The sequence below is a fragment of the Rhinopithecus roxellana genome, chromosome 8 (assembly GCF_007565055.1).
Source record: "Rhinopithecus roxellana isolate Shanxi Qingling chromosome 8, ASM756505v1, whole genome shotgun sequence".
NCBI classification, from domain to species: Eukaryota; Metazoa; Chordata; class Mammalia; order Primates; family Cercopithecidae; genus Rhinopithecus; species Rhinopithecus roxellana.
The window spans coordinates 79,495,769-79,515,392 of record NC_044556.1 but is presented as its reverse complement, the minus strand read 5'-3'; the positions used below and the strand labels follow the sequence as shown (position 1 = coordinate 79,515,392).

At 37.7% G+C, this 19,624-nt stretch overlaps 1 protein-coding gene across 5 annotated transcripts in view; it reads right to left on the bottom strand.

Annotated features, from left to right (window-relative positions):
• Positions 1-19,624, bottom strand: part of SLC30A7 (solute carrier family 30 member 7) — a 106,378-nt gene that overhangs the window by 27,301 nt on the left and 59,453 nt on the right. For all 5 annotated transcript variants that reach the window (XR_004058947.1, XM_030936824.1, XM_030936822.1 and 2 more), the window contains exon 9: positions 413-503. Coding sequence is in view for 4 of the 5 variants with exons in the window: in XM_030936824.1 (XP_030792684.1) it covers positions 413-503 (91 nt within the window). In the remaining variant the exon portion in view is untranslated. The remainder of the gene's footprint in view (positions 1-412; positions 504-19,624) is intronic.

Sequence of the window (19,624 nt, the reverse complement as noted above, 5' to 3'; positions counted from 1 at the left end):
CTACTTATTGTTTAGTTCCTGTATTTCCCCACTGGACTGTAAGTTCCATGAAACAGAGGCACTGTCTGTCTTGTTTACCATTACCTCCCCAATATTTTAGAAGAGTATCTGGTAGAGTGAGAGCTCAAAAACTCTATGTTGAATAAATCCTTATGTCTCTGCTATAGATATTCTATATTTAAAAAACTGCTCAATTTCTAGATCAGAACAATTTCTACTACATTTTCTTTAGTAAAGTTCAACATTTTCCAACAATTTTATACTGGCTTGTATAAATGACATTTCATGGTCAGCATTCAATCTTGGAAGAAATATTCAATTATAAACACATGTTACCCATATTTGTGAAAGCTGAAAATCAAGAGATTGAAAACAGTATAAAACCCAATGGTTTGGAATATTTGAAACTCACCCTCTGATAGCACTGAGGCAGAGTATTTTCTAATAGGGGAGGAGTTCTCTGCATCAATATTCCAACAGATTCTCTTAAAAGAGGAATAACACTAAGGAAAAGGAAAACAACAATTTGTTAAAGTCACATTCTGACAATCCCATCCAGCATGAAAGTAATAATATCCCTTCCTATGGTAGAATATAATAGGACTTAGAATAATATGAGAAAAAACAATCAACCATTGTTTTAGATTTTCCATGTGATCAGTAAATTATCCAAAGTAAAAGTAAAAGACCTAGAGAAAATGTATTAATGTATGAAAAAGTAAAGTTATAAAACTAAAATAATATCATATCATCTAAACTCAGCACATGTTCAACTGTTAGTTAAAATATGACTCCACGTGGTCAGAACCTTCCAAAGTAATCATAGCCTACCATGCTAACTGTTCCTTAATATTTATCAAATATTTACATGCACTTATCTGAATAGTACTGATAAGGAAAATACAAAAAAATGAATACATCAGTCTATTTGTTCAGTATCAGTCATATTTCATTATTTAAAAAATATAGAAGCCTGGCGATAACCACAGATGCAGTGAAATGAACTCAGCTCCTCTAGGGATGGTGCCCAAGTCTGTATGTGTTGATGTAACTAGTCCTCAATTAGTATTTGAAACTACTGTTTTAGGCTATTTGGATGATTAAATGTATACAAAACAGGCTGGGGGCGGTGGCTCACACCTGTAATCCCAGCACTTTGGGAAGCCAAGGCGGGTGGCTCACGAGGTCAGGAGATTGAGACCATCCTGGCTAACACCGTGAAACCTCATCTCTACTAAAAATACAAAAAAAAAAAAAAAAAAAAATTAGCTGGGCGTGGTGGTGGGCACCTGTAGTCCCAGCTACTGGGGAGGCTGAGGCAGGAGAACGGCGTAAACCCGGGAGGCAGAGCTTGCAGTGAGCCGAGATCGCGCCACTGCACTCTAGCCTGGGAGGCAGAATGAGACTCCATCTCAAAAAAAAAAAAAGGTACACAAAACAATTAATAGTAGAATGGTGACGGTTACTCGAATGTAATGGCTTTCTAGTCTAGCAATATCCAATTCACCTTAGAGTCTCATTTTGTTTTCACTTCTGATATGTTGAATCAGAATCTTTGAGGAAATGTCCAAAAAAATGCTCTCCATGTGATTCCAATGATTCAAAGTGGCAATGCACTGTTCTACTGCTTGAAGTAGGTTGAGAGAGGAGGTCAGAAATGGCTTCCCTACACTTAATAGCTTAATTCAGTGCTCACTTTTAAACGTAGAGAATTTCAAAATTTTCCAAGTAAAACTTCTGATAATAGCTGTAGCTGAAGAAGATAAAAAGAACATCCATTTTTCAAGGAAGGTCTCATAAGAAGAGCAGAAGCAAGTGTACTTTCAGGACTAGTGGTATTTTGACAGATAGAAAGGAAAGAGAGGTACCAAGAAAGACCCAAAAGAATAGACACAGTGCTTATCTGGCTCACTATTATATTCCCAAGATCTAGCACAGTGCTGGTCATAAAGTGGGCCCAATTGTTGGTTAAATGAATGACAGAAATATAGATAATCAAATCAAGAAAAATTAGATGTCACCCTTAATTCCTTCTTCTCCCTTAAATCACCAAGTTCTCATGATTTAATATCCTAAAGGTTTCTTGACTCAATTCCTTCCCTTTCATTGTACTATGCATGTCCACAATAATCTCCATATCTTCCACGTGGATTATTATGATAGCTTCCTAAGTGGTCGCTTCAGCTCTAGTCTTATTTCCTCAAGTCCACGTAACAAGCAGCTTCAATGATGGCTCCCAATGACCCTGCCCTATGTAGTACTCATGCCCTATGTAAAGTTTCAGGACTTAGTGACTTGCTGCTAATGAACAGAGTATGGCAAAGTGATGAGACATCACTGCCAAGATTAAGTAAAAAGACTCTGGCTTCTGTCTTGTATACCCTCCTCGTTTGCTTTCACTTGCTCTCACACAGCTGCTATGTTGTGAGCTGTGCTATAGCGAGGACCATGTGGCAAGAAACTGAAGGATACCTCTTGAGAGATACTAGGCAGACCCTCAGTTCAACAACCCAAAAGGAACATAATGCTGTCAGCAACCACTTGAGTGAGCCCAGAAGTAGACTCTCCCCCAGATGAACCTTGGAGTAACTGTAGCCCCGGCTGCTACCTTGATTACTGCCTTGTGAGAGACCCTGAGCCAGGCAACATAGTTAGCTATACCCAGGTTGCTGAAAGACAGAAAGTATAAGATAATAATGTGTATTATTTTAGCTACTAGGTTTTCGAGTGCTTTAAGTATCCACAGATAACTGATACAATCAGACTTGTTAGACTAATCTACATAAAATAGGTATGTGACCCTATCCCTTTTCCACTAAGAAATGTGTCAAAAGCTCCCCACTGCCTAGGGAATTAAGTGCTGGCTCTTTAACATGGCATATTTTTGGATCTGGCCCTCTACCTTTGCCTCCTATTAATCCTTGCTTCATATTTTAAGCTCTCCAAATAAAACATACTTGTACTTTACCTTATACTGTTTCTTACTTTCATGGTTTTGCTCAAACTGTAACCTCTGCTTAGAATGTCCCTAAGCTGCCCTACAGTCTTACATTCATTCTTTGAAATTTCATGTGTCACCTCTTTTAGGGTATATTTCCTGATCCCAAATTGTCTTCTACACTGTATGAAGTATCTTCTCTGTGCTCCTATGAAAACAATCTGTACTACCTACACTATTACTACATTGCATGATAATTACCAGCTCGTGTTTCCCCCTCCCTCTAAACTGAAAGTTGCTTTAAGGTAGGAATTATTTATGTTTGTAAACCCAGCATCTCAAGACAGTGTTTGGCAAATAAATGTTTATGGAACAGAATTTATAGCTGAATCCATTAAACATAATTAATTCATAAATTTAAAAAGTATATCTAAGGCTAGCGATCAATACTAAATCTTAAATAATACATGGAATCATTAGCAGTTAAGAAAAGGCACTAGGTAAAGAAAGTAAAGGCACGGTAAGTAAAACATCTGGAAAAAGGGGAAACATATTTCCAGCAATAGTAAATGCCTCAGTGAAGAAAAACAGAAACAGAAAAAGGCCATTAGATTAAACAATGCAAATATTGTTTGAGGCCATCCACTGTAACATTTCAGGAACAGTAAAAGCCAGGTTGGAGAAAGAGAAAAAAGTGAGTAGAAAACAACTGCAAATGAACTTAAGGATTTTGACAGTGAAGAATACTGGTTATTCATTCATCTAAACTGAAGAGTGGTATCTGTTTCTACCTACTGTGTTGCTATTAAATAGGTGACGACTTCCTGTATTTACAAAAAAGGCAAAGAAAAAATGATGGCATATTAATTAGGTACAATTCAACCATCATTTTTCTTTACTCTCTCCATCCTCATTTCTCAGGAAAAAGAAAGAATCCATCACAGAATGTTTTTATATATTAAACTTAAAATTTTTATCTTTTCCTAACTGTACTCAGAAAATGAGGAACGAAAATGGTTCTCCTTGAATTACTGTTTGAGAATAAGAAAAAAAGTTTTTTTCTTACCTACATCCTAAGTGTAGTTATTTTAATAATTTCTTCTCCAATCTTAATCTAGGGAACTACTAACAATATTTAGATATCTGACATGAAAATTACTCTCAAATGGAAACCATGACACTTGGGTTCTGATTCTGCCATTAAACAGCTGTAGGCAAATCACATATTCTTCCAGAGCATCAGTTTTCTCATCTATAAAATGAAGGAGTAGGCTAAACATCCAGGCAATTTCTTTCATCTTTTATATATTTTCCATTCAATAAGAAAAAGTGGTTAAACTATAAAGAATACTAGAGAGAGAATATATTTGGAAATGAAAGAAAATATAAATTGTATTTATATACTAAGGGGAAAAAAGTAGTGTCACCAAATGACACATAGATATACTTGGCAAAATGATTTATTCTATCATGATAGATAATCCAGCAAATGAATTTTATTAAGCAATCAATATTAAGCAATTATTAAGGATCTACTACTATGTATCTGGCATCAGATTTTCTAGAACCAGATGGGACTTTACTCTAGAGTTGTGGAAATGGTGGCCTAGAACACCAAAGTAACTTGTTTAAGGTGTGAAATGTTTGTTTAAAGACACAGCTCATGAGCAGGAGAACTAGAATAGATCAGGTTGTTAGACTCCAAGTTCAGTTTTGAAAAGTTCAAGTCAACAAACATCTGTTATATGCCAACCATGGAGCAAGCATGTGCTAGACACTGGAAATACAAAAATAAATAATATAGAATATTTTAGTTCAGAGAAATTCATAATTTTATTTTTAATAAGCCTGCAGAGAAGGCAATGGAAATCAGGCATCAAACTCATTTAGGGTACACCATTTAGAAGAAGGCACATACGAATTTAAAGCAACGACATATTATGCTTGTATCCATTTTCACTTTCCATGAACTTTTGGTGAATGGTTTTCTTAATTAGTATGCTGATAACTTCTTTTTAAACATATCTTTAAAAGAAAAGAGGAAGAGAAAAAGGAATAGAAGAGGCATTGACTCAACTGCAACAGAAGGCATACAGTATGAGAAATAAGACTACTTAAGCAACAGGGGTGAAATAACTTGTGCGAATAAGTTTTTAAAAATTTATTGTTTCAGAATACTCAGGTTTAGTCTAGTTGTTTCCCCCAAGGAGCTAAAATACAGTAAGAGATAGTGAATCCCATCTATAATAATCCTTGAGATCAGCCTTAAAACATTAAAGACATTCTCTTAGACAGTCCAATAGTCTCTTAATAACTCACCTAGAAAAAACATCTACAGATTTATCCAAATCTTTGTCAAATTTTTATGTGTGTATTCCATGCGTGTTGCCTTCCAAAGTCTGCTACTCCCTGCCACCACCTTTTTAAAAAAGAACCTAGTACTTCTTTTTTTCTCCTAAAATTCGCTTTCACATGAGGCCGGAAAGAAGTTACATGATCACAGATAATATCATATTAGAATTAAAAGGGAAATTAGAGATCACTCATTTTAACACAATTCAAGAATCATATGTAAACATTTTAATAAAATTGATGTTAGAAATAAATATATATTTTAAAATTAACTAAATTATAAGACATCATAACTGATATAAGGAAAAAATTATAGTGCATTTTTATCTCTTTTTTTCATAAGGATCAATTGTGGTTTTTATTGATTTGCCTATACTGAAATTTGGAATGGTTGCCCTTTTAGGTAGAATTTTAATAAAATGTTTACACTCAACAGCAGCAAGCATTTCACCAAAGCAAATGGATATGTCACACTAACTTTCTCCAATATCAATTTTAAAATAATGCAAGAATTTCAGCTATAGGAGCCATAAATAGGTCATACAACTATGGTAGGGAATAAAGGTACTGGCTAAATCACATGGTGATACGCAATTTAGAACAAGGCCAATTTCTATAATAATTTAAAGAGTCATAAAAATGTAAAAGAAACCTTTAGAAACTCCAGTTTTTGCCTTTTAAAATTGTGTTTAGCTCAGGAGTTTGTGTCCATATTTTTCTGATTAACTATTGTAATGGAGAAGCATAAACCAGATTTTAGCTTGAATCTATCTAGCCATAATGAAAGGATATGTAGAAAAAGACAAGCTTAGCAAATTCCTGACTGAGCTAAGACTTAGAGCTGCATCCAAACCCAAAAACTAAGCGTTTGGAAACAATTAGAGGTTCACTTCTGGTTGACTAACCCAATTCTAGCCTTCACAATGAAACACCATTTCCCTATCATAAATAAAAAGAGATGAGTCATTAAGTATGAGTTTACCAGTAAAAGAGGGCAATAATTTTATTCTTCAAAAGCTGAAGGTAAATCAAATTTATAATCATAAAATCATAAACATAAAATTAATTTGAAAGCTTTACCTTTAAATGCTAACAGATTAAATGAGCAGTAGTTACTTACTACTCTTTACTGCCAGTAATTTTACAAATCAAAATATATTCAAATCTTACTTCAGAAGTAGTTTCTAGTGAAAGTGCCTCACTACTTCAACAGTAAATAAAATTATCTACCGTAGTCATAAACAAACCAAACAAAAAAGGGTATACATTACAAAACTTTCTGAAGACCAGACTACTGACAATCATAATGTTTAACAATAAAAAGTTTCAGTTAAAATTATTACTTAGATCTGAGAAGAAATGCCAAGTAATATTAATTAAAACATAATTACAGATTCATCTTCATGAATCAGCTTATGAACCAAGTTTTACTGTATATTGTAGGGGTTCTTACAATCTACAAACATAAAGAAAGAAAATTATACTTTTAAAAATAAATTTTAAAAATAAATTTGGCAAATGTTGTATACTATATTTTCAGGGGACAAAAAAGCCAAAGAAAATTGACCCATAATGGTAATGCAATTCACATTTAAATTAAATATTTGGTCATATTTGCATAAATATAATTAATTCATAGTGATGGATAATTACCTATTAATCTAGAATTTCATAAGCCTTCTATAGAATAGATAACACAAAATCTTATCACCTGGGATTGTGGTTTACTTCCTAATAATGCTGTGTTTCTGAAACCTGTGGCTCAAATCAATGCTTATTTACAGAGAACCTACCTTACTCAATAATGGGGATATTAAGATACCCTAAGGTACCCCTAGAACTTACAGCCAAAGTCATGAAAAAGTCATCCTTTTCCATAAGCTTCTGGAACTTAGTTATAACACCTAATACATCTGGTCTTTGGACCAAAACACCAGTGTATAATGTCAAGTTTGTAAATAATTAGTAATGTCATTGTTTAGATAGCACTTAATAGTTTTTAAAATGCTTTCATAAATTTTTTCTAATTTAATCCTCACAACAACCTTAAGTCACCTTTAAGAAAATGTTAGAATCACTCCCTCATTTTACAGATGAGAAAACTGACTTGGAGAGGTTAAAATAACTTGTTCTTTGTTATACATGGGCAAGAGTTAGTGGCAGAGTTGGGTGTGACACTGCCAAGACAAAAGCTCTGCACACACTGCAGTATCTCATCACAGTTATGTTCTCTAGAGTTAAGAGAATAACAATAAAATGCCATATTCATTTTATTTCTAGTGCCCAGCACAATGCTTACAACCACTTAACACATCTGCTGAACGTCATATGTACTTAGAAATTTCAAATGGCAGATTACTGACATTTAAAGTAGCCCTGGTTTGACGTGATTTTCAACCCTTCACAATAATAGCTAAATAGCGTAAGAGTGAAGAGCTTCCCAATTCAGTCATATCCAAAAAAGAACCTCTAATAAACAAAAAGCAAAGTATCTTATCCTCCATTCAAACATACATTAGAAAGAATTATAATTAGAAACAATCAGCATTCTCAATTCTCAGTGTGCAATTTATCTTAATAAAAGCTCTTCTCCTCATTTTTATGAAGAAGAAACTAAAATCACACCAGCAATACAAGTAAAAATTAAATCTTAAAATGGGAAGAGACTAAAGTCAATATAGTATTGGGCAAAAAGCTCCACAAAATATACACAGCTTTGAGAGAAGATCAGGCAGGAATAAATTCATATTATTCCTATTAAATATGGTAACATTTGTATTGAAATGCTAATGAGACCTGGAGGAACCGCCCCACTCCATCTGAAAGCAGCAGTTAGGTAAGGATGGACACCCGCAGGAGAAGCTCTGTAGGCAAATCTGCATTTTAAAAAGCATAGAAGTCAAAAAACAGGACCTGTTTAGAAAAACCACATGAGACAACAAGTACTTAAGACTATCAAAATTGAATTAATTACCATTCAGGTAGCTTCAGAAATGACAAGTATTAGCCCAGAACAAAAAGGTCAGCAAGAAAAATCCAAAAGGAATAGGAACAAGATGCTAATTAATTGGCCTGGCTCTCACGCCTGTAATCCGAGCACTTTGGGAGGCCGAGACGGGCGGATCACGAGGTCAGGAGACGGAGACCATCCTGACTAACATGGTGAAACCTCCTCTCTACTAAAAATACAAAAAAATTAGCCGGGCGTGTTGCCAGCCACCTGTAGTCCCAGCTACTTGGGAGGCTGAGGCAGGAGAATGGGGTGAACCCGGGAGGTGGAGCTTGCAGTGAGCCGAGATCGTGTCAGTGCACTCCAGCCTGGGCGACAGAGTGAGACTCGTCTCAAAGAAAAAAAAATGCTAATTAATCTCTGGTTTCAACTGGCTATCAGGAATCTGAGTTAAACTATGTCTACCTAGTTGTATTTATCTGTTTTCATACTGCTATAAAAAACTGAGACTGGGTAACTTATGAAGAGAAGAGGTTTAATTGACTCACAGTTCCACAGGCTTAAGAGGAAGCATGAGTAGGCCTCAGGAAACTTATAATTATGGCAGAAGGCGAAGGGGAAGATAGGACCTTCTTCACATGGTGGCAGGAAAAAGAGACAGTGAAGGGGGAAGTGCCACACACTTTTAAATCATCAGATCTCATGAGAACTCACTCACTATCACAAGAACAGCAAGGGGGAAATCCTCCCCCACGATCCAATCACCTTCCACCAGGTCCCTCCTCCAATGTGACATGGGGTTTGAGTAGGGACACAAATCCAAACCATATCACTAATATGAGTTTAAAATGGTACATTTGATCCAATCTACATAGTGTTCAAACCCCATCATTTCCTCACAAAATGGTAATAGAGCTTTGACTCTTAATGGCCAAGTATGTTGTGTGAAGAAATCCAGCATCCAGGAAGGACACTGCAGAAAAGGAGAAAAGGGCATCATTGAAAGTACAGTTAATCTTTTGTCTTCTTAAATGATGCAGGTATAACCTATCTAGGATTTGGTTTAGGACCTGGCCCGTCAGGTAGCCAAGAACTAGTCATTCCAAAGTACCTAGGGAAGACATAGATGAACTATATTTCTTTTTTTTTTTTCTTGCCTTTTTTCTCTCTCTCTTTCCCCATTTGGTGATGAGTGAATAACAGTCAATTACATGAAACAACAGCATGTCACGGTAGTAAGAGAAGACTACATTTAAGGGGATAGTGTTTGCTTCCCAATAGCCTTCCTTTAAGAAAGGTAAGCAAGCAATTAACACTTTTACTACAAGTGTGGCAGGTGCTGTTCAAGACTTTATATATACATCTTCACCCATTTAAATCACACACAACAAATTATAAGGTAGGTATTCTCATTGTCCCCATTTTAAAGATGAAAAATTGAGTCACAGAGAAGCTAAGTGACTTGTTCAAGTTCACACAGCTAAAAAGTTAAAACAGGATTTGAACCCAGGCACTCTGGCTATATAGTGAATTTGTGAGTGTGTGTGTGTGTGTGTGACTTAAAATAGCACAAATTTATTATCTTGCAGTTCTGGAGGTCAGAAGTCCAAAATATGTTCCATTGGGCTAAAATCAAGGTGTCACAAGTTCCAGAAAGAATCTGTTTCCTTGACTTTTCTGACATCTAGAGGCCACCTGCATTCCTTGGCCCCAGCCTCTTCCTCCATCTTCAAAGCCAGCAGCATAGCCTCTTCAGATTTCTCTTTGACTCTGACTCTTCTGCCTTCCACTTCCATCTTTTAAGACCCCTTTTTTATGGTATATTGGGCCCACTTGGATCATACAGAATAATCTCCCACCTCAAAATCTTTAACTTAATTACATCTGAAAAGTCCCTTTTGTGAAGTAAGGTAATATATTCACAGGTTTCAGGGATTAGGACTTGGCCATCTTTGGGGCTATTCTTCTGCCCAGCCATTCTTCTTACACTAGCCAGGTGGGTAAGGAGGGAGAAATCAGGAAGTTGTTGGCAGGACCTCACTGGCTAGAGGAGGGTCTGAGTTAGGTCTTCCAGGTGGGAAGACTTTTCACAACATGGAGAGAATTCCAGGCAGGCTGAGCAGCACGAACAAAGGCACAGCAGTTACTGCGAACCTGGCATGAGCACACGGGACAGTAGGGAGACAGCTCAAACTGAAGAAAAGAGGTGCACCTTGAAGCATTATGGCAGGTAACGCTGGAATGGAAAAGTTGGATTCCATTCTTCTTCAACTACAAGACTTGGAGGGTAGTGCCTCCTTTTTCACAAGCAACATTTTAGTATAATTTGTGGATGTTCTTTGCTGAAAATTAGGAATGGATTAACTAAGATTCTATAACAAAGTTTTTTTTTTTCTGATCAGCATTTTTCTGTCTTTCCTGATTCCCTTTTTCATTGTTATTTGTTATTGCTTTGCTTTTTCTAAATGAGTTCTAGCTTTGTAGTAGACAAAGGGGTACTTTGTGTTAGTACCCTGACATACCCCTCCCCTGCTTCGCACACCTTTTCCTTCTAACTGTCAGCATTTCCCTGACCCCAAAGCTTGCTTTGCATATCTGCCAAATGGAAAAAAATCTGATTCACCACTCCCCCACTTTTCAGCAGCTCTCTTCCAATGACTGAGGAGTTGGTCTATAAATCCCATTTCCCTTCTTCCCCTCCAGTGAGATAACTCTGAAGTATGACTCCTACACTGGCTCCCTGAGTCACTCAGCAACTTAAGCTCCAGTTGTCTATAGTGGTAACCTCATTGACACTGAACCCGATGCTGGCTCCTTCCGTTCCCTGTCTCACTTCTCGACTCCTCTACAGGTGTTTGTTAGGATCACCTCCCAGATAAACTACTTGCACTTGAATCCATGTCAGAGGGGGACATGAATCATGTCTCTAGGGCAACCCAAACTAAAACAGGATTTCATCAACATAGTGAGTGCTCTTAACTAGTCTGTGATAAAGTTATAAAAGAGACTTTGTTGGCTCTTTCAGAGAACCTTTGCCTACAGTAAAGTCCTGATTTTAGGAGAAGCTGATTTTTAAAGTGTATAAAAGGACCAGCCCACAGAAAAAAATGCAAAAGCTCAGGAAAACATGAACAGTAAAAATAACCCCAGTGGACCTTGGCAAGAGGCGGTGATAGAAAACAATGTAAAAGTTTTCTGCCATCATAGAACTGGCTGGTACAGTCAAATGACATGACCAAAAACAAATCTCTGACACCTAATTTCCACTCTGGGCCCAAACTCCATGCTGACTTCCAAAGTTACATGTTTAAGTAAACCTAAATTGTGAAATAAAACAAAGAAAAAGAACTCTTATTTAACTGATTACCTAAAATACAAAATTTTTTATATCACTGTGAGAATATATTTTATATTGAACATCTCAAAGTAAGCTAATTGCTACTTACATTGGATGCTAACTATATTAAAATATTTAGTTGCTGAGGTATGACTGGAAATCATGTTTCCAAAGGATTAATTAAGCAAAACAACAAATTAATTTAATGGCAGGCTATACCTAGTGGTGGAGAGTTTGAAATTACACACAGATTACGAGTGACCATTAAAACTAAAGAACCACTGCAGCTCCCAGCGTGACCGACACAGAAGATGGGTGATTTCTGCATTTCCAACTAAGGTTCATCTCACTGGGCCTGGTTGGACAGTGGGTGTACCCCACAGAGGGCGAGTCGAAGCAGGGTGGGGCATCACTTCACCCAGGAAGCCAAGAGGTCAGGGGATTTCCCTTTCCTCGCCAAGGGAAGCCATGACAGAGTACCTGGAAAAAGGAGACACTCCCAGTCACATACTGCACTTTTCCCATGGTCTTAGTAACCAGCAGACCAGGAGATTCTCTTCTATGCCTGGCTCAGTGGGTCCCATACCCATGGGGCCTTGCTCACTGCTAGCACAGCAGTCTGACATCAACCTGCAAGGCTGCAGCCTGGCTGGGGGAGGGGCATCTGCATTGCTGAGGCTTGAGAAGGTAAACAAAGCAGCCAGGAAGCTCAAACTGGGCGGAGCCCACCACAGCTCAGCAAGGCCTACTGCCTCTATAGATTCCACCTCTGAGGGCAAGGCATAGCTGAACAAAAGGCAGCAGAAACTTCTGCAGAATTAAACGTCCCTGTCTGACAGCTCTGAAGAGAGCAGTGGTTCTCCCAGCATGAGGACTGAGCTCTGAGAACGGACAGACTGCCTCCTCAAGTGGGTCCCTGACCCCCATGTAGCCTAATTGGGAAACACCTCCCAGTAAGGGCCGACAGACACCTCATACAGGCAAGTTGCCCCTCTGGGACAAAGTTTCCCAGAAGGATCAGGCAGCAATATTTGCTGTTCTACAGCCTCCGCCAGTGATACCCAGGTAAATAGGGTCTGGAGTAGACCTCAAGCAAACTCCAACAGACCTGCAGCTGAGGGACCTGACTGTTAGAAGGAAAACTAACAAACAGAAAGGAATAGCATCAACATCAACAAAAAGGGCATCCACACAGAAACCCCATCTGTAGGTCACCAACATCAAAGACCAAAGGTAGATAAAACCACAAAGATGGGGACAAACCAGAGCAGAAAAGCTGAAAATTCTAAAAACCAGAGCGCCACCACTTCTCCTCCAAAGGATTGCAGCTTCTCACCAGCAACAGAACAAAGCTGGATGGAGAATTACTTAGACAAGTTGACAGGAGTAGGCTTCAGAAGATCGGTAATAACAAACTGCTCCGAGCTAAAGGAGCATGTTCTAACCCATCACAAGGAAGCTAAAAACCTTGAAAAAAGGTTAGACAAATGGCTAACTAGAATAAACAGTGTAGAGAAGACCTTAAATGACCTAAGGGAGCTGAAAACCATGACACAAGAACTTCGTGATGCATGCACAAGCTTCAATAGCCAATTTGATCAAGTAGAAGAAAGGGTTATCAGTGATGGAAGATCAAATTAATGAAATAAAGCAAGAAGACAAGTTTAGAGAAAAAAGAGTAAAAAGAAATGAATAAAGCCACCAAGGAATCTGGGACTATTTGAAAAAACTAAATCTGCGTTTGACTAGTATACCTGACAGTGTCAGGGAGAATGGAACAAAGTTGGAAAACACTCTTGAGGGTATTATCCAGGAGAACTTCCCCAACCTAGCAAGGCAAGCCAACATTCAAACTCAGGAAATACAGAGAACATCACAAAGATACTCCTTGACAAGACCATCCCCAAGACACATAATTGTCAGATTCACCAAGGTTGAAATGAAGGAAAAAAATGTTAAGGGCAGCCAGAGAGAAAGGTAGGGTTACCTACAAAGGGAAGCCCATCAGACTAACAGCGGATCTCTCTGGAGAAACCCTACAAGCCAGAAGAGAGTGGGGGCCAATACTCAACATTCTTAAAGAAAAGAATTTTCAACTCAGCATTTCATATCCAGCCAAACTAATCTTCATAAGCAAAGGAGAAATAAAATCCTTTACAGACAAGCAAATGCTGAGAGATTTTGTCACCACTAGGCCTGCCTTACAAGAGTTCCTGAAGGAAACACTAAACATGAAAAGGAATAACCGGTACCAGTCACTGCAAAAACATGCCAAATTGTAAAGACCATTGATGCTATGAAGAAACTGCATCAATTAATGGGCAAAATAACCAGCTAGCATCATAATGACAGGATCAAATTCACACATAACAATATGAACCTTAAATGTAAATGGGTTAAATGCCCCAATTAAAAGACACAGATTGGCAAATTGGATAAAGAGTCAAGACCCATCAGTGTGCTGTATTCAGGAGACTCATCTCACATGCAGGGACACACAGAAGCTCAAAATAAAGGGATGGAGGAAGATCTACCAAGCTAATGGAAAACAAAAAAAGGCAGGGGTTGCAATCCTAGTCTCTGATAGGACAGACTTTAAACCAACAAAGACCAAAAGGGACAAAGAAGGCCATTACATAATGGTAAAGGGATCAATTCAACAAGAAGAGCTAATTATCCTAAATATATATACGGACCCAATACAAGAGCACCCAGATTCATAAAGCAAGTCCTTAGAGACCTACAAAAAGACTTAGACTCCCATACAATAATAATGGGAGACTTTAAGACCCCACCATCAATATTAGACAGATCAATGAGACAGAAAGTTAACAAGGATGTCCAGGACTTGAACTCAACTCTGCACCACGCGGACTTAATAGACATCTACAAAACTCTCCACCCCAAATCAACAGAATATACATTCTTCTCAGCACCACATCACACTTATTCTAAAATTTACCACATAATTGGAAGTAAAGCACTCCTCAGCTAATTTAAAAGAACAGAAATCACAACAAACTGTCTCTCAGACCACAGTGCAATCAAATTAGAACTCAGGATTAAGAAACTCACTCAAAACCGCTCAACTACATGGAAACTGAACAACCTGCTCCTGAATGACTACTGGGTAAATAATGAAATGAAGGCAGAAATAAAGATGTTCTTAGAAACCAATGAGAACAAAGACACAATGTACCAGAATCTCTGGGACACGTTTAAAGCAGTGTGTAAAGGGAAATTTATAGCACTAAATGCCCACAAGAGAAAGATGGAAAGACCTAAAATCGACACCCTAACATCACAATTAAAATAACTAGAGAACCAAGAGCAAACAAATTCAAAAGCTAGCAGAAGGCAAGAAATTCCTCTATGCAAATAAACTAGAAAATCTAGAAGAAATGGATAAATTCCTGGACACATACACCCTCCCAAAATTAAACGAGGAAGAAGTTGAATCTCTGAATAGACTAGTAACAGGCTCTGAAATTGAGGCAGTAATTAATAGGCTACCAACCACAAAAAGTCCAGGACCAGATGGATTCACAGCCAAATTCTACCAGAGGTACAAAGAAGAGCCGGTACCACTCCTTCTGAAACTATTCCAATCAATAGAAAAAGAGGGAATCCTCCCTAACTCATTTTATAAGGCCAGCATCATCCTGATACCAAAGGCTGGCAGAGACACAACAAAAAAGAAAATTTTGGAACAAAATCCTTGATGAACATAGATGCAAAAATCCTCAATAAGATACTGGCAAACCGAATCCAGCAGCACATCAAAAAGATTATCCACCACGATCAAGTGGGCTTCATCCCTGGGATGCAAGGCTGGTTCAATATACCCAAATCAATAAATGTAATCCATCACATAAACAGAATCAATGACAAAAACCACATGATTATTTAAAAAGATGCAGAAAAGTCCTTTGACAAAATTCAACAGCCCTTCATACTAAAAACTCTCAATAAACTAGGGACTGATGGAACGGATCTCAAAATAATAAAAGCTATTTATCACAAATGCACAGCCAATATCATACTGAATGGGCAAAAACTGGAAGCATTTCCTTTGAAAACCGGCACAAGACAAGGATGCCCCCTCTCACCACTCCTATTCAACATAGTGTTGGAAGTTCTGGCCAGGACAATCAGGCAAGAGAAAGAAATAAAGGATATTCAATTAGGAAAAGAGGAAGTCAAATTGACCCCGTTCGCAGATTACATGAATGTATATTTAGAAAACTCCATCATCTCAGCCCAAAATTTCCTTAAGCTGATAAGCAACTTCACCAAAGTCTCAGGATACAAAATCAATGTGCAAAAATCACAAGTATTCCTATACACCAATAATAGACAAACAGAGAGCCAAATCATGAGTGAACTCCCATTCACAATTGCCACAAAGACAATAAAATACCTAGGAATCCAACTTACAAGGGATGTAAAGGACCTCTTCAAAGAGAACTACAAACCACTGCTCAGTGAAATAAAAGAGGACACAAACAAAGGGAAGAACATTTCATGCTCATGGATAGGAAGAATGAATATCATGAAAATGGCCATACTGCCCAAGCTAATTTATAGATTCAGTACCATTCCCATCAAGCTACCAATGACTTTCTTCACAGAATTGGAAAAAACTACTTGAAAGTCCATATGGAACCAAAAAAGAGCCTGCATTGCCAAGACAATCCTAAGCCAAAAGAACAAAGCTGGAGGCATCACGCTACCTGACTTTAAACTATACTACAAGGCTACAGTAACCAAAACAGTTACTGATTTTTGCACATTGATTTTGTAACAGTTACAAAACAAAACAAGGCTACTAGTACCAAAACAGATATATAGACCAATGGAACAGAACAGAGATCTCAGAAATAAGACCACACATCTACAATCATGTGATCTTTGACAAACCTGACAAAAACAAGAAATGGGGAAAGGATTCCCTATTTAATAAATGGTGCTGGGAAAACTGGCTGGCCATATGTAGAAAGTGGAAACTGGATCCCTTCCTTATACCTTATATAAAAATTAATTCAAGATGGATTAAAGACTTAAATGTTAGACCTAAAACCATAAAAACCCTAGAAGAAAACCTAGGCAATACCATTCAGGACATAAGCATGGGCAAGGACTTCATGACTAAAACACCAAAAGCAATGGCAACAAAAGCCAAAATGGACAAATGGGATCTAATTAAACTAAAGAGCTTCTGCACAGCAAAGGAAATGACCATCAGAGTGATCAGGCAACCTACAGAAAGGAAGAAAATTTTTGCAATCTACCCATCTGACAAAGGGCTAATATCCAGAATCTACAAAGAACTTAAACAAATTTACAAGGAAAAAAACAAACAACCCCATCAAACAGTAGGAGAAGGATATGAACAGACATTTCTCAAAAGAAGACATTTATGTAGCCAACAGACACATGAAAAAATGCTCATCATCAATGGTCATCAGAGAAATGCAAATCAAAACCACAATGAGATACCATCTCATGCCAGTTAGAATGGCGATCATTAAAAAGTCAGGAAACCACAAATATTGGAAAGGATGTGGAAAATAGAAATGCTTTTACAATGTTGGTGGGAGTGTAAGTTAGTTCAACCATTGTGGAAGACAGTGTGGTGATTCCTCGAGGATCTAGAACTAGAAATACCATTTGACCCAGTGATCCCACAAAGGATTATAAATCATGCTACTATAAAGACACATGCACACGTATGTTTACTGCAGCACTATTCACAATAGCAAAGACTTGGAACCAACCCAAATGTCCATCAATGATAGACTGTATTAAGAAAATGAAAATGTGGCACATATACACCGGGGAGTGGGGGGCAGGGGGAGGGATAGCATTAGGAGAAACACCTAATGTAAATGACGAGTTGATGGGTGCAGCAAACCAACATACCACAAGCATACCTATGTAACAAACCTGCACATTGTGCACATGTACCCTAGAACTTAAAGTATAACAACAACAACAACAACAAAAACAAAAACTAAAGAACCAAAAGGAGTCAATTTTTTTCTTTTTGCAGCAAGTAAATTAAGTTAAAAAATCTTAATATGCTTTTCACTTTTTTGATTTACTTTTATTTCTTTGAAGGGCTAAATATGTGGATGATTCCAAATCAAAAGTATTTTAAAAACATATTCTGCCTCGGTACGGTGTCTCACACTTGTAATCCCAGCACTTTGGGAGGCTGAGGAGGGTGGATTGCTTGAGTCCAAGAGTTTTAGACCAGTCTGGACAAAATGGCAAAACTCCATCTCTATAAAAATGAGCCAGGCGTGGTGGTGTGCACCTGTAGTCCCAGCTACTTGGGAGGTTGAAGTAGGAGGATGGCTTGAGGCCAGGAGGCAGAGGTTGCAGTGAACTGAGACTGTGCCACTACCCTCACTCTAGCCTGGGCGACATAGCCAGACCCTGTCTCAAAAAAATCTATAAATAAAATAAAATGAAAATTCAGTCTCACGTCTAATCCCTTTCCTCTGCCAAAAAGGTAACTATATTTGCTTTTGGTTTATTCTTCCAGTGTTTCTTTTTCAAAATTATATGAAAACATATAGATTTTATGTATGTCTCTTCTTCTTATATAAAAGGTAGCAGTGCTTTTATATAGCTTATGCTATAAACCTATATATCATGTGCTACATATTCAGTGCTATCTTGTCTTCTTAATAACGTTCTTGAAAATCATACCACATTACCACATAAAGATCATCTTTATTCTCCTTTTTAAGGTTGCACAGAACTACTTTACTAATGATGTAGTATTACAAAATACATATTTGGTTTTTGACCCCATTTCCTGACATACAGATCTTAAAATCCTTGGAATCTCTAAAGTGATGTCTTTCTAGTGAGTTGACTGATGGCTGGTAGCCTGTAGGTAGCTTCAGGATGTAGGCTGGTCATGCAGAAAGATCAAGGCATGATTAGAAAGATCCAGATAGGGAGAGGGGCTGAAGGTTAAGCTGATCACCAATGGCCAATTAATCAATCATGCCTATGTAATGAAGCCTCCATAAAAACCCAAAAGGACAGGGTTCAGGAAGCTTCCAGATAGCTGAAGACATGAAGTTTCCTGGAGTATGGCTCACCTAAGAAAGGACATGGAAGATCTGTCCTTCCCAAATACCTCACCCCATGCATCTCTTCATCTGTATACTTTGTTATATCCTTTATAATAAGCCAGTAAACATGCTTCCCTGAGTTCTGTGAGCTGCTTTAGCAAATTAATCAAATCTAAGGAGGGGGTTGTGGGATCCCCAGTTTATAGTCGGTCAATCAGAAGCACAGGCAAACTAACCTGGGGCTTGCAAATGGCATCAGAAGTGGGATCCCTCAACCTGTGAGATCTCACACTGTCTCCAGGTAGTGTCAGAATTGAACTGAATTAGAGGATACTCAGCTAGTGTCTGCTGGAGAACTGATTGTTTGTGTGAAAATAAGTAATTCTAAATATAAGCTGTTGGAACTTCAAAATATTTGGAGCCTTAAAGGCATGGTATTATAGGACCTCAGTCACATAACAGGGAGCTGTAACCATTGTTTCTCTGATTAGATTTGCCTTCTCTCTTACCCACATAGTTTTATAAAATGTTGTAAATGATTCAAGCGCACCTAGGCAGCCCCATTCTCTCTTCACTGTAGATTGACTGCCCTTTTACCTTTTTCATACACAGACTATCATGTCTAAGATGAAATGTTAAAAACACACTTTAAAATTGAAAAGGAAATGAAAACAAGCTGTAACTCATTAGATTGTTGTAACTCATAAACCAGCCTTGCATAGAAAATGCTATAATCCTAATACATTTGTTTTCTGCCTATATAAGCAAGACCTTAACTTTTAATTTGGGAGCACAGACTCCATTTCTCTGGAGTTTGTGTTTCCCAGATGGTCATTCTCAGCCTTTCACTTGAATAAAGCTAGACTCTGATTCTTTTCATTATTCAGGTTAACACTTGCTTGGTGTCTGGGGAAAAAAAACCCACACATTTCACAGAAGTCTACTGCGTTGATTGT